This window comes from Equus asinus, chromosome X (genome assembly GCF_041296235.1).
Source record: "Equus asinus isolate D_3611 breed Donkey chromosome X, EquAss-T2T_v2, whole genome shotgun sequence".
In the NCBI taxonomy this organism is placed as follows: Eukaryota; Metazoa; Chordata; class Mammalia; order Perissodactyla; family Equidae; genus Equus; species Equus asinus.
In genome coordinates this window covers 113,809,944-113,825,862 of record NC_091820.1, presented here as the reverse complement: position 1 = coordinate 113,825,862, position 15,919 = coordinate 113,809,944, and the positions used below count along the sequence as shown (strand labels likewise).

Below are 15,919 nucleotides of genomic sequence, written 5' to 3'. Positions count from 1 at the left end.
TTTAACAATGCGTGTTGTAAACAAAGCTGCTATAGGCCTTATCAGGATGCTTCTCTCTTATAACCTCTGGTTAAATCTACTCCAAATGAAAAACTCAGTCAGATGCAAGGCTGATTAATGCAGTGATTAACAACATTTGGAGTCAGACTCCTTGGGTTCAAATTCTGGCTCCATCAATTATTAGCTGTATGACCTTTAAGTCTCAATTTTCACATCTGTAAAATGGAGAGAATATTCCCATCTACCTTATAGGGCTAATAAGAGGATTAACTCACAGGAGATATATTAACACATATACATCCACATACATGGATTACAATAGTGTCTGGAACATTGTAAGCACTTAATACATATTTGTTATTAAGAATGCCCAGTTATCATATGTAGCTCAAGGTTTTAGTACCTTTATTTTAAGTGACGCTGAAAAATCTAGTTAGTTCTAAGATAGTCCTTGAGCTTATCAATAAAAGTGTGTCAATGTTACATTGGAGAAAAAAGGTCATCTAACATGTTAAACTTATATGACTGTAACCTGAGCATAGCTCAAGTCTTAGACTCTGTTCTCATGATATGACCTTAAATTGAACTGATATTTTGGAAAATCCATGAGGACACTGTTCTTGAGCAACAATCCCCAAATAACTAATTTCCACAAGCACAAAAACTTATCACTCATGAGCAAATAGCTATAGTTAGCAGTTATTGAGTGCCTACTGGGTGCCAAGCACTGTGCCAGGTGCTCTCCACTTATTATCTTATTTGATCCTCACAGCACATGAGGGTCACATGAAAGGAAGGTAGTGAAGCAGTCTTTTAAGATGAGAAAATTGAGCTTCAAAGTAATTGTCAGTTTCCTCAATATCACACAATAGAGAAGTAGTGGAGCTAGGATTTGGAGTCGTGTCTATTTAATTCCCAAGCTTGTGTTTATTCAACTATACCACAAACAAAATATTCCAAGAAGAAGGGGTGCTAACCCAAAGTGTCTTATGGACTGGTAAGTCAGCTAAATGTTCTACAAGGAACATTGAGAAGAAGGGCTGGGACAAAGGGGGAGCAAAAAGGAGAGAGGAACTGGACAGTACCATTATGTGTTGAGTGGAGGGTGAGGCAAGGAGCAGGGATAAGGCTATAATAGTTTTAATTCACTCGACCTAGGTCTAGCCATTGGCAACAGTGCTCTAGTGGCCCTAATTGCTATATATATTTTGGAGTGAGCACTGTTTCCTTTGTGGCACAGCCTTATACTTTAGAAGGGCCCCTAATCGTGTTCATCTTGCTTAAATTGTTATCTTTAGAAACCTGACTTACTAACTTGGATGCTTCATTTCTTAAAATGACCGTCTTTGTTGTGGCAGTCAGGGTTCTCAAATGACAGGAACTTAAGAAATTGATCTGCTTCAGGATTCTGTCCTTAAGTAGTGTTACTTTCACATCCATGATGAGGTGATTTTAGCCTGACATATTTCCAAGGGAAATCATACGTTTTATATTTTTCCTGAGGGTAGCACATTGAAACATACTGGTTTGGGCCACACTAAGTTTGCACATGCTATAATTCAAGCAGGGGCTATGCTGAGATTTACCTTTGAATTATCTATAGAAAAAATAAAAACATGGTAAAGACTAAAGGGGGATGTTTAAATCTCTTTAAGGAGACAACCTTTTAGATATACAATGGACAGGCAAATTATGAAATATTCTTATCTATTCATGAAAATAAATCTATGAGGATATTTACTTGTCAACAGATAGGATTAACTTGGAGTATTTGTATATTCTTGAAAACAATCTTAAAACTATTCTAGATCTGACTTTTTAGTAATCCAGAACGGCCTTACCTTCGTATAGCCTCAACTAGTGAGATTTTCTTTCCTCCAATTTCCTCTCTCCTTGTAGTAATGAGTCTTTTCTAATGCTGACTCTCTCTCTAGTCTAGTTAAGCTCATTTCTCTGGTACTGTCCTTAGGCATGCAGAACAGTTGGTCAGTGCCCTCTTTACGATAACTCTTTATACTTGAGGATGGTGATTAAACTGCCTCTTGGCTCTCTTTCACCAGGTTATACAACCCCAGCTCATTTAGCCTTTCCTCGTAGGCCCGATTTTCTAATGCTTTAATCACGTTTTTTTGCTCTTCTCTAGACCTTCTCCAATTGCTTTGCAATTGTTTTAAAATGTAACCTGATGAGCAGGCCTAATGTAGAGTTTGACATGGGCTAAATATTTAATAAATGACTTGGAAATTAAGGGAGGTGGTTCAGTATAGGGGCAAGAGCACTGGACTAGAAGTCAGAAGACCTGAGTTTTGTCCTTTCTTTGTCACTTACTAGGATTGAACAGAGAGCCACGTTTGGACAAATCATTAAATGTCTCTAAGCATCAATTTATTATTTGTAAATTTGGGGTAAACACATCTGCCCTGCCTGCCTCCCATAATGAGGCTTAAATGAGATAGTCTATGTGAAAACACGTTGTCTAGCATCAAAGCACTATACAAACACTATGTGTCAGGTACTTTTCTAAATGCTTTGTATATATCAACTCATTAAGGTACAGTTATCATCCCCATTTTACAACCTGGAAATGGAGACACAGAGAGTTAAGTAACTTGCCCCAGATCACACAGCTAGTGAGTGACAGAATCCATGCAGACTGGCTCCAGAGTCCATGCTCTAAAACTCTATACTATATGCTCCCTCTCCAAATAAATATTTAACGTCTAATGGGGCCATATCATTTTATGCGGTCTGACCTTCAAAAGCAGTCCACAGGTATATGCTACTGGGATGGAGGATCTATTCAGTCATGGGTAGATAACTCTATGAGAGGCAACCTTTTCAAAAGTTAATGTTTAGATTGGTCATTGAATTAAGGCAGCTGTCCACCAATGGGGGCACCTCATGAACACAATACATTAATAGGAATGCTATATCAGGTCAGATGAGTGGTAATTCATCCTAGTACATCTAAATCTGCCTATACAAAGTAGCCTTAATTCTTAGATTCAAGATCTACAGTTTCTAAATGTTCTCTATGAACCCTGACAACACTTCATGGTTTCATCTATCTCTAGCTCTGTCCTTTTCTATGTTAATTCTTATAGCCGTAAATTTGGAATATTTTCCTTACAGATTAACTGTTAAGGAGAGACATTAAAGACAGATTAGTACCTAATTGCATCGTTTTTTCGGCTGTAGTGTGAAAGGTTGAAAGAGATCAAAAAGAGCTTTGGAAAGAAATGTTGGAAGAATTTTGGTTTACCCCATACGTGTCTGAACACTCACAGGGAAAATTAGAACCTATATCATGAAATGGGGAGGATATGCTATATAATACCATATTGAAGACCTGCTTATATTTGAAAAATTGCACCATATTGAGGTCTTTTCATTAACACCCATTGGATATAGAGTACAATATGAACTTACTTTATGCCAAAATCTGATCTATAGGAAATAGTATAATAGTGGTATACCAGGCTTTTCTACCTCAGCTAGTGGCGTGAAGTGTCATTTTGTGGGAGACTGTAAAAGTTTCCCTGCATGAAAATAACCACAAACAAATTTGAAAACACCTTTGGAGGATGGGGACATCTTTTAGGAGAACTTGATACTGATTGAGTTATAAATGTTATCATTCTAACCAGGACCTATATAGTGAATTATAAGTTTGTCAAAAGAATGGTTAGGAACCAATGAGAAAAGTGGTATTTCTTTTTTTTTTTAAAGATTTTATTTTTTTCCTTTTTCTTGCAAAGCCCCGCCGGTACATAGTTGTATATTCTTCATTGTGGGTCCTTCTAGTTGTGGCATGTGGGACGCTGCCTCAGTGTGGTTTGACGAGCAGTGCCATGTCCACGCCCAGGATTCGAACCACCGAAACACTGGGCCGCCTGCAGTGGAGCGCACGAACTTAACCACTCGGCCACAGGGCCAGCCCCGAAAAGTGGTATTTCTGTACTTAGTACTTAATTTATTTAACAAAATGTTTTCTCTAAAGAAATATCATGTTGAATTTGTTGCTTAATTTAAAAAATTTGTTTAATGAGAAATATATATTTATATATAAAAATAAATTATGGCAAATTCATGAAATCATCAGAGGAGGCTTGAGCAGAGAGCTACATCTTAAACCTTTGAGAAAATGTATACTTTAATAATCATATCATGTGACCGTAGGTACTATTTGGCCTCTTGATGGAAGCATAGCATCGCAGTGGAACTTACTGAAATGTTCTTATTCTATATTCATCCATCCACCCATTCATCTATCCATCCACTCATCCATCCAACACCAGGTGCCACATACTCTGTTGGATGCCAGAGATACAACAGTAAACAAGACAACATGGTCCCTACGTCATAGTACTTATGGCCTAGTAGAAATTCTTTAAATGGTAGAGAAAACCATCATGAACTGATAGTGTTATGACAATTTTTTGAAATAGGGAAAAAGAATAAGTGAAATTAACACTTTAGCTCTACCTGGACATTGCAAAAACTTTTCTTTGAACAATGTTCCATGAAAAATTGTACAGAAAGTATTTTGAGGGGTACTGTGAATGTGCATGTAGAAGAAAGGAAGATAGAAAGTGAGATGAAAAGAGAGAACAGGGTTTTTGAATGATGTTAATTTAGTTTTCCTGAAACTGTTTACTAATAATCACTATTCTTTTCTATAGCATTTATGCCATTCAAAACAATTACACCAACCAACCATATGAAGTAGAACAAATTTTTCTTTCCCCATTATGTAGCTGAAAAAACTGAGGCATGGATATTTGACGTGCCCAGGATCCTATGGCTGTATAGAAATCAGAGCTCTACCCACTGCTTTTTTATTATATCATGCTGAAAAATCCCAGCCTCCAGTAGAAGGTCCTATAAAACCCAAAAGACTTAACAGTATGTAAGATATTCAAGAAGCCAAAGTAACTGATACAAAAGAAGGAAAACAAAGTATGACAAGGAGGATGTTCCTCTGCTTTAGGCTATTAAGTAGGTCACCCACTAAAAGGCTATTTTGGTATAAAATTTTAGAGGGCATGTAGTACATGCACCAACGTCACTGACCTGATTCTTCACTTTCAAGATCTGAGAAAATCAAAGGCAGGTTTTTAAAAAAAAAAATTTTGGAAGGGAGGAGTGGATCATTTGGGTAGCTCAAGAGAATGTTAGTTGGAAAATTTGATGTAGCCAGTCTAGTGCTCTAGATTTTCTGTGAGGTGTGATTCCCTAGAGGTGATGCTGTTCTTTTAAGAAGGGGACAGCTTTGTATCCCTACGATGCAGAGTCAGCAATTTTTTTCTTTTTCTTTCTCTCTCTCTCTCTCTTTCTTTCTTTCCTTTCTCTCTCTCTTGCCCTCTCTCTCTCTTTCTCTTTCTTTTTCTCTCTCTTTCCTTCCTTCCCTTTCTTCCTACCTTTCTTCCTCCCTCCCTCCCCTTATCTCTCATCCTCTCCCCTCTCTTCCCTTCCCTATTCTTACCTACTTTTTTTTTTTTGCATTTTCTTCTTATGGGCGTGTATCTGACAAATTGTTAATATTTAATTTGCTATAAAACAGCTCTCCCAGGCAATGGCTGCTCGCTATAATTTCAATCTCTGAAGCTGTTTTGGCCCCCAGGTACACTGGATCGAATTAGAATGGAAATGTTTCCCTTACAGTTTTGTTTATGGCAGCATAGGCACTTGGTTATTAACTGGCAAATTGAAACTTCTGAGGAAAATAATAAACTTTCACCATATTTCAATTAGACTCTTTCCTCCAAACAGAGTATCTATCTGGCTTAGGGTGAAACATTTCTTCTAAAATTTTTTAGTCTTAAATTTAAATATCCAAGATTAATAATGAATACATTTTGGCCCATGGAATTGTATTTTACCCTTAGTCTAATTCTTTTTCACTTTGTTCACATTTTAAAAACCAAGAACATTTTTTTCTCATATGCCTTCTTACTTAAAAAATGGTCTTAAATTGCATACACACATCCCTGCCCCTTTCTCTCTGAAACCTGAGGGATATTCTGCAAAAATATCCACAAATTCAAACCTAGTGGATACTGCCCCTACACTCTGCAATTAGGCCCCTGAAACAAAAACCCTACCTTTCTTCCCTGCCTAATGCCTTGTCTGTTCTCTGCCGGAGGAAGGTATGGGAAAGGAAGGGGATTACTTTGAAACAGTCAGCTATCTGTGAAACAGAGGTGTGGAAGGATGTATTTATCTGATAGGTAGCATTAAATTGCAGAGACTTCCAGATTAATCATGGTATGCAATTTTCAACAGCTTAGATTTTCTTTTTCTTTCTTTTTCTGCAGCCACTGAGGAGGGAGAAAGGATTAGAGAGACTATCAAAAACTGTTGGCATATTTCGTCAGTTGGCTACTTAATTTATTAGCAGATGTGGGAACTGCCTCAGGTTGACGATTTAACATGTTGGCTGGGGGTGGAATAAATCTCAAATGTACCTGTTCCAAAATTGTGTTAATCCTTTCAACTTCGCAGTCAATCAAGTATCGTTTTTCTTGCCTCCTGTCCATTTCTTCAATGATGCGCCTAAATTCTTGGACATCCTTTATGTTTCCCACAGACCTTGCTGTCACTTGCCAGTTGTTTTGCACTGCTGCTTCCATAATTGCTTGGAGGATGGAAAATCCTGAAAGAATGAAAAACAGCTACAATGATTTTTTTTCTTTTTAAAATCTTTCTGAATGTATTAAAGGTTCTGCTGAGTTTTTACTCAGAGTCCATTGGGTCCCTTTCAACCTTATCCATCGTGGAGAGCAGGCTTACTCATAACCTCAGCCTTAACCCCCAGACAGTTGGCACCTCTATCTTGTGTAAGGAAAGAAGATTCTACAACTTGTGGGCACCAGGCTATGTGTTTATCAAGCCTGTACTTAAGCAATCACAGCTGAATTATAGTACCTAGTTGTTTTCATTGACATGCATTATCAAAATATCTACGGAAAGAATGCCAAAAGCTTCTTCCCTATTTCTAGCCTCAATCTTTCCTACTGCTGTTGAAACTCATTTCTTTCATCTTCCACAGAAACGTTCTTCAGAATTGGAGATAACTTCAATAGAGATAGAACCTCATTATAATATGGCTGATCCTTACATGGATATGGCTATCCAACAAGGTAAATTATGTCTCCCAGGTAAAACAACTCTAAGAAAACCTGACAAAGATAGTCTATAACAAAGATATCACACTGGTCCTTTTGATCACAGCATTATGAAAAAGTTCAATTATATTAAGTCTTCCTGAGTTCTTCCCCTTTCTCAATGAAGGTTACCAGGAATTCTTGGTACATTTTTAGTTAACTTACATCAGACCATTATTAACTACTAACACCCTGGATCTATGCTGAATGAGAAAGAGAAAAGATCTCATGCTTGAGTTTTAGATGACCTTTTTGGAGCCAGGGTTTGATAAGTTGGAAAGAGCAGTATATCTTAAAGTATGAACCACAGAAAAGCACAGGGTTTTCTACGTACTGTCCTTTAAAGTATTTGTGTCTCTAATATTACGTTACGTCTATGTTTTTGCTTCTGGTATGAATCCACAATCTGAGTAAAATTTCATCAAGTATAGACATCATTTTATTGGGGATATGGTCATAAGAAGCTCCCATCTTCCCATAAATTTAAATAGTTTTCCATTTATATTTAGGTAATGATTAATGAAAGTGGGTGATGGAGATGATTCGCAATGCCAAAATGATCTGTGGCATAACAATTCAGCCACTGGAAGAGTAGGGAATGGAGGAAGATTGTGCTGCCCTGTGAACACATTCTAGGTTCTGTGCTGTCTTGGGTTCACCCTGGAGGGTAAGTAGGCTACGGTTGGGAATCTTCACTGCACCATAGAAAATGGTATTGACATTTGGAGAGTATGCTTCAGGGAGATGGCAGCAGTGACTCAGCCAGTCATTATGACTCCTTTGTGTGCTTGGTGTATGCAGGAAGATCACAAATGAGACCCAAGAACTTGGTAATTTCCAAATGAGCAATTTCAGCACAAGAGCTCAAAATTACAGATCAGAGTAAATTACCATTGCTTTAAACGTTAATTCTTACTCTTTTTAAACCAACCACGCATATTTATTTCTCAGATTTACATTTTCGTGTGGGTTTTCTGTGTGTTCACTGCCTCAGTGGGAGTTGAGGGCGCATGGTGGGCCAAGGCATGGGATTAAGAAATAAACATAGGAAGAAAGGGATTAAAGTATTTGAAAATTTTTCTTAAGCAGTGTGCAATAAAGACTCATTATTTTGAATCCCACTAATTAAGAATTTATGAAAATTTAGCAAGGACTAGGTTGAATTTTACTTCTGTACTATTTATAAAGAAAGTATTGGCTGAATGATAATGGTAATGAAATTACACAGGGAGTCTTTGATATATTTAAACTAAACTTTTTAAAGACTTTAGCAAAATATAAGTTTTTTGTGTGTCGAGAAAAAATCTGCTCTCTTGTAATCTCTACTCTTTAGTTCTATTCCACTTTTTGGGTTGACAGACAAGTTTAATCCCTTTTCCATGTGATAATCCTTGACACTTTTTAAGATAGTTAGCATATCTCCCCTTATCTTTCTTTTCTTCAGGCTAAAGATGTCCCAATCCTACAACAATTACTTTTATGACATGATGATAGGCTGCCTCACTGTTCTGTCTCTCTCCTATGGATATTTGTCAATATTTTATTGATCCTGATAATTCAGATGTGATGTGACCAGTGTGGATGACAATGGGATTTTCGCTTGCTTTGATATGGGCTGTTATTTTAGCAGCCTAAGATTGCTCATGTTTCTAAATAGCCACGTTATATTGTTAACTAATATCAAGCTTGGATTCAACTAAAGCATGTCAGTTCTCTCCATAAAGCCTTTGCTATGTAACAGCTCACCATCCATGTATTAAGACTCATTCCATTCCAGCCTGCTTTTATCCCAGTTTCTTTAATCCCTCACCTCATCCAGTCTGCACTTCTTCCCTGTTTTTACATTCACTCAAATATGGAGGATGGTCTTGCCCACTTATTCAGTATTCTCATTGTTACCTACTCAAGGCGATTGCACCTGTCTGTCCTTTCTCCTGCTACCTATAGACCTTTCTGGATGACTCTCTTCCCCCATGAAGCTACCCTTACTGACTTCTCATTCATTTCTCTGGGGATGAGTAGATTTAAATTCAAGGTAAATCACTTCCAAGCAATGGAATCACCAATTTGAAGAACTGTATGACAGACATTTAAAAATTCAAAATAAAACTGGATAAATTAATTATAGTACAGACATATAGAATACTGTGCTGCTGTTAAAAGATAGCTTGGACTCTATGTAACAAAAGGAAAGATTTCTGCAACATATTATTACATAGAAAAAAGCTGCAAAATAGCATCTATAGTATAATTCTATTTTTGTAAAAAAATACACGTTTGTATATGTATAGAAAAAATTTGAAAGAATGGGCAGTAGTTATCTCTGAGGTGTAGGATTACCAAGAACTTCTATTTGCACTGTCGTTTATGTAATGTTTGACTATTTTACAAGAAGTAGGCATTATTTTCTGTAAGTACAAAAACAATAAAGATTAAAAAATACAACTCATGCTGTCCTCTAAGAGCATAAGCTCCTGGAAGACATGGATGACAGATGAGTGCTGCTCTGTATGCTGTTTGCTGCCACAAATGAGAGGCCTCTTAAACATCAACTTTATAGATCTTTATATACCTCTGTTCTTTGAACCATGTGAATGTATTACCTACTCAAAAATTAAATAGAAAAAGCACACTGATTTCTTAATGAGCTTGGATCTGGGGCCTCCTGGGCTATGAGGCTTACTCACATTTGTGAGCATCACAACTGTGGCTTAACACTGCAGAATCTTTTACCATGCAGAGTTTCTCTGTGTCTGCTTGAACACGTGGCTGTGTCCTCGAGAACCCTGGGGGGAATGGTCATCTCAATTCAGTAAACGTTAGTGAGTAATCCAGAAAAAAAGCATTGATTTCTTTTCATACGTAATTTATTGCAGTTTGACTATTCCCTGTTGCAGCTGACTGAACAGAGGTAAATATAAGTATTAAGGAGAAGAAAAGAGAAAAGTTTGTCTCTGGAGCCAGATCACAAGCAGGCGTCAGTGCTTGTAGGAGGTGAGGTACGTAACAAAGCCTTGGCTTTGTAAAAATATGCCTGCTGTTTTAGTAACTTCAGAATTGTCCTCCACTCTGTGTGAGCTTTAACATGCCCAACTTTGCAATAGTGAAAGCTACTTTTATTTGAGCAGCAAACTCTCTCATCCTAATCAGACCACTGTTGCTGTTCAACTTCTTTTTCTTCCTCATTTTAAAGACCGGGAGTTACCACATAGGTAACTGGGTGAACGCTAGATTGTCATCTGCATTCAACCAAAATAACATAGGAGCATGACAATAGAGGAGTGGCAAGGTGATTGTGGATGGAGAACTGAGCCAAGGCTATGACCAATCCAATCCTGCTGGACTGGTTGTTGGGCTACTCTTGCTAAACAAAGAGGTCATCTTGGCAAAGGCTAGTGTAGGGATGCTGTGCTCTACCACCCAGATCCCCCTCAGCACCAAAGGACTTATTCCTTCAGCGTCTGGGAAAGTTGCTGGCTGAATAAGGCTACCTTGCTTAAGGTTATACTCCCTTCCCAGGGCAGCCTGCATCCAATGACTGGTTGTTTCGAGGACTAAAGGCACAATCCCTTCAGCCTGAATGGGATAACTCCAAGTGGCCATCCAAACGTCAGAGCTCCCTGAAGGGTAGGCTGAGGCCTTGTTATGACTGCACCACAGCCCATCTTCTCCTGTCCAAACGTATTTCCTTCTTTTCCTCCCACAAGTGTTGATAACGAGAATATTGCCCAATAAACTTTTGCATGCAAATCTCCACTCAGAATCTGCCCCCAATTAATTCAATTTGTGACTAGAAGGTTGGCCTTATGACAGGGATGGCACGAGATACAAAAAGATCTCAAATCTACAGTTGTCAAAATCACTTTCACAAGGGAAGGGAGGCCAGGATGTTATTCAATGGACAAACAAAATGAAAAATTGCTCCATGCTGAACAAATTTAGTATTTGATCTGAAAATGCAGAAGAACAAGAAACAGGATATTGATGTATGGAAGTTGGTAATGAAACACACCCAAAGAAATACAGTTGAGGATAATTTTCTTCTCTCTGCTTTGTATTTTCCACCAGGGGCTAGCACCACTTATTGTTGCTCATGAATCTGTACCAGATCTCGCAGAGCCACACCATCTGTACTTTTGACATGGTTTCCAGCAGTCCCCCAAATATGAGATTCTCTGATAATGACAAATGGGCTAAACATGAGTGTTGACGTTTATAGCATTCCATGCCTGGTTGGGATTCTCAGAGAATTTTCAATAAAACCCCAAAAAGGATTGCTGACCCTCTGGAAATGTTCTAGAGAGACAAGTTGATCTTTCCCAGAGGGTAATTCAATATTTGCCCCATTAGCCTGTGCTAGAAACTGCCTTTTCAGTATTTGCAGATTGAAAAAGAGAGGCTCAAACTGGCCCATGAAAATTCTTGTGGTCTGCAGTTTTTAGTCATAGAATCACGGCATCAAAGGCTAGGAGGACCTTTACAGATGACTCAGAACAGAAGGAGAGAATTTTATTTTTATTGATGTCATAATAGTTTATAACATTGTGAAATTTCAGTTGTACATTATTATTTGTCAGTCACCATATAAATGTTCCCCTTTATCCCTTATTCCCACTCCCATCCCCCTTACCCTCTTTCTTCTCTTTGTCCATGTGTTTGCTTATCTTCCACACATGAGTGCAATCATATGGTGCTTGTCTTTTTCTATCTGGCTTATTTTGCTTAACATAATACCCTCAAGGTCCTTCCATGTTGTTGCAAATGGAATGATTTTGTCTTTTTTATGGCTGAGTAGTATTCCACTGTGTATATATACCATATCTTCTTTATTCATTCATCAGTCAGTGGGCACCTGGTTTGCTTCCACTTCTTGGATTGTGAATAATGCTGCAATGAACATAGGGGTGCATACGGCTCTTTGAATCGTTGATTTCAAGTTCTTTGGATAAATACACAGCAGTGGGATAGCCAGGTCATATGTTATTTCTATTTTTAACTTTTTGAGAAGTCTCCATACTGTTTCCCATAGTGGCCGCACCAGGTTGCATTCCCACCAGAAGTGTATGAGGGTTCCCTTTTCTCCACAACCTCTCCAACATTTGTTAGTTTTTGTCTTGCTTATTATAGCCATTCTAATGAGCATAAGGTGATATCTCAATGTAGTTTTGATTTGCATTTCCCTGATGATTAGTGACATTGAATACCTTTTCATGTGCCTATTGGCCCATGCCTATATCTTCTTTGGAAAGATGTCTGTTCATATCCTCTGCCCATTTTTTGATTGGGTTTTTTTTTTGAGGAAGATTAGCCCTGAGCTAACATCCATGCCCATCTTCCTCTACTTTATATGTGGGCTGGCTGCCACAGCATGGCTTGACAAGTGATGCCATGTCCGCACCAGGATCCGAACCAGCGAACCCCGGGCCACTGGAGCGGAAGGTGTGAACTTAACCACTGTGCCACTGGGCCAGCCCCAGGTTGTTTGTTTTTTTGTTGTTGAGTTGTATGAGTTCTTTATATATTTTGGAGATTAACCCCTTGTTGGATATATGATTTTCAAATCATATATCCCCATTATTGAGTTGTCTTTTCGTTTTGTTCCTGGTTTCCTTTGCCTTGCAGAAGCTCTTTAGTCTGATGAAGTCCCATTTGTTTATTTTTTCTTGTTTACTTTTTCTCTGTTTCCTTGCCCAAGTAGACATGGTATTCAAAAAGATCATCCTAAGACCAGTGTCAAAGAGGGTACTGCCTATATTTTCTTCTAGGATTTTTATGGTTTCATGTCTTACCTTCAAGTATTTAATCCATTTTGAGTTAATTTTTGTGTACGGTGAAAGATAATGGTCTACTTTCATTCTTTTGCATGTGGCTGTCCAGTTTTCCAAGACCATTTATTGAAGAGACTTTCCTTTCTCCATTGTATGTTCTTTGCTCCTTTGTTGAAGATTAGCTGTCAATAGATGTGTGGTTTTATTTATTTCTATTTTTAGTTCTGTTTCATTGATCTGTGTGTCTATTTTTGTGCCAGTATCATCCTGTTTTGTAGTATATTGTAAAGTATATTTTGTAGTATATTTTAAAGTCAGGGATTGTGATGCCTCCAGCTTTGTTCTTTTTTCTCAGTATTGCTTTAGCTATTTGGGGTCTTTTGTTGCTCCATATGAATTTTAGGATCCTTTGTTCTATTTCCATGAAGAATGTCATTGGGATTTCGTTTGGGATTGCACTGAATATGTAGATTGCTTTAGGTAGTAAAGACATTTTAATTATGTTTATTCTTCCAATCCATATGCATGTAATATCTTTCCATTTTTTATGTCTTCTTTGATTTCTTTCAATAATGTCTTATAGTTTTCATTGCATAGGCCTTTCCCCTCCTTTGTTAAATTTATTCCTAGATATTTTATTATTTTCATTGTGACTGTAAATGGGATTGTATTCTTGAGTTCTTTTTCTGTTAGTTTGTTATTAGAGCACAGAAATGCAGCCGACTTTTATAAGTTGATTTTGCACCCTGCAACTTTGCTGTAGTTCTTGATTATTTCTAATAGTTTTCTGATGGATTCTTTAGGGTTTTCTATACATAAAACCATGTCTTCTGCAAACAGTGAGAGTTTTATTATTCCTTTCCAATTTGGATACTTTTTATTTCTTTTTCTTGCCTAATTGCCCTGGTCAAAACCTCCAATGCTATGTTGAATAAGAGTGGTGAGAGTGGGCACCTTTGTCTTGTTCTTGTTCTCAGAGGGATGGCTTTCAGTTTCCCCCCATTGAGTATGATGTTGCCTGTGGTTTTGTCATATATGGCCTTTACTATGTTGAGGTACTTTCCTTCTATACTCATTTTATTGAGAGTTTTTCTCATAAATGGATGTTGGATCTTGTCAAATGTTTTCTCTGCATCTACTGAGAATACCATGTGGTTTTTATTCCTCATTTTGTTAATGTGGTGTATCACACTGATTGGTTTGTGGATGTTGACCCATTCCTGCATCCCTGGTATAAATCCCACTTGATCATGGTGTATGATCCTTTTAATGTACTGCTGTATTCAGTTTGTCAATATTTTGTTGAGGATTTTTGTATCTATGTTTATCAGTGATTTTGGCCTGTAATTTTCCTTCTTTGTGTTCTCCTTGTCTAGCTTTGGGATCAGGGTGATGTTGGCCTTGTAAAATGTGTTAGGAAGCATTCTGCCTTCTTCAATTTTTTGGAATAGTTTGAGAAGGACAGATATTAAATCTTCTTTGATCGTTTGGTAGAATTCTCCAGAGAAGCCATCTGATCTTGGACTTTGGTTTTATGGGAGATTTTTGATTACTGTTTCAATCTCTTTACTTGTGATTGGTCTATTCAGATTCTCTATTTCTTCTTGATTCAGTATTGGGAGGTTGTATGAGTCTAAGAATTTTTCCATTTCTTCTAAATTGTCCAATTTGTTGGCATATAGTTTTTCATAGTATTCTCTTATAATCCTTTCTATTTCTGTGGTTGTAATTTCTCCTCTTTCATTTCTAATTTTATTTATTTGAGCCTTCTTTCTTTTTTCTTAGTGACACTGGCTAAGGATTTGTCAATTTTGCTTATCTGCTCAAAGAACCAGCTCTTAGTCTCATTCACCCTTTCTACTGTTTTTTTTGGTTTCAATTTCACTTTTCTGCTCTAATTTTTATTATTTCCCTCATTCTGATAACTTTGGGCTTTGTTTGTTCCTCTTTTTCTGGTTTTGTTAGATGTAGTTTGCTTATTTCAGATTTTTCTTGTTTGTTAAGGTGGGCCTATATTGCTATGAATTTCCCCCTTAGGACCACTTTTACTGCATCCCATATGAGTTGGTATGGTGTATTTTCATTTTCAATTGTCTCAAGATATTTTTTGATTTCTTCTATAATTTCTTCAATGATCCATTGGTTTTTCAGTAGCATGATGTTTAGTCTGTACATATTTTGTCACTTTCCCAGCTTTTCTCTTGTAGTTGATTTCTAGTTTCATAGCATTACGGTTGGAAAAGATGCTTGATATAATTTCAGTCTTCTCCAATTTATTGAGGCTTGCCTTGTTTCCCAACATATGGCCTATCTTTGAGAATGTTCCAGTGTACTTGAGAAGAATGTGTATTCTGTTGTTTTTGGATGTAGTGTTCTATATATACCTATTAAGTCCATCTGGTCTAATTTTTCATTTAATTCCACTATTTCCTTGTTGACTTTTTATCTGGATAATCTATCCATTGATTAAGTGAGGTGTTGAGGTCCCCTGCTATTATTGTTTCACTGTTAATATCTCCTTTTAGGTCTGTTAATAGTTGCTTTGTGTACTTTGGTGCTCCTGTGTTAGATGCATATATACTCATAAGTGTTATGTCCTCTTGGTGGAATGTCCCTTTTATCATTATATACTGCCTCTCTTTGTCTCTAATTGCCTTTTTCATCTTGAAGTCTACTTTGTCTGATATAAGTATGGCAACATCTTTTTGTTTTGTTTGCCATTAGCTTGGCATATTGTCTTCTATCCATTAGCTCTGAGCCTGTATTTGTCTTTAGAGCTGAGATGTGTTTCCTGGATGCAGCATATTGTTGAGTCTTGTTTTTCAATCCATCCAGCCAGTCTGTGTCTTTTGATTGAAGAATTCAATCTATTTACATTTAGAGTGATTATTGATATATGAGGGCTTAATGCTGCCAATTTATCACTTGTTTTCTGGTTGTTCTATATTTCCCATTTCTCATCCTGTGTATTTCGGACTGACAATT

At 37.3% G+C, this 15,919-nt stretch overlaps 1 protein-coding gene across 6 annotated transcripts in view; it reads right to left on the bottom strand.

The window, feature by feature from the left end:
- GRIA3 (glutamate ionotropic receptor AMPA type subunit 3) overlaps nt 1–15,919 on the bottom strand; it is a 272,052-nt gene that overhangs the window by 132,023 nt on the left and 124,110 nt on the right. For all 6 annotated transcript variants that reach the window (XR_011499627.1, XR_011499628.1, XM_070502043.1 and 3 more), the window contains one exon: nt 6,468–6,655. Coding sequence is in view for 4 of the 6 variants with exons in the window: in XM_070502043.1 (XP_070358144.1) it covers nt 6,468–6,655 (188 nt within the window). In the remaining 2 variants the exon portion in view is untranslated. The remainder of the gene's footprint in view (nt 1–6,467; nt 6,656–15,919) is intronic.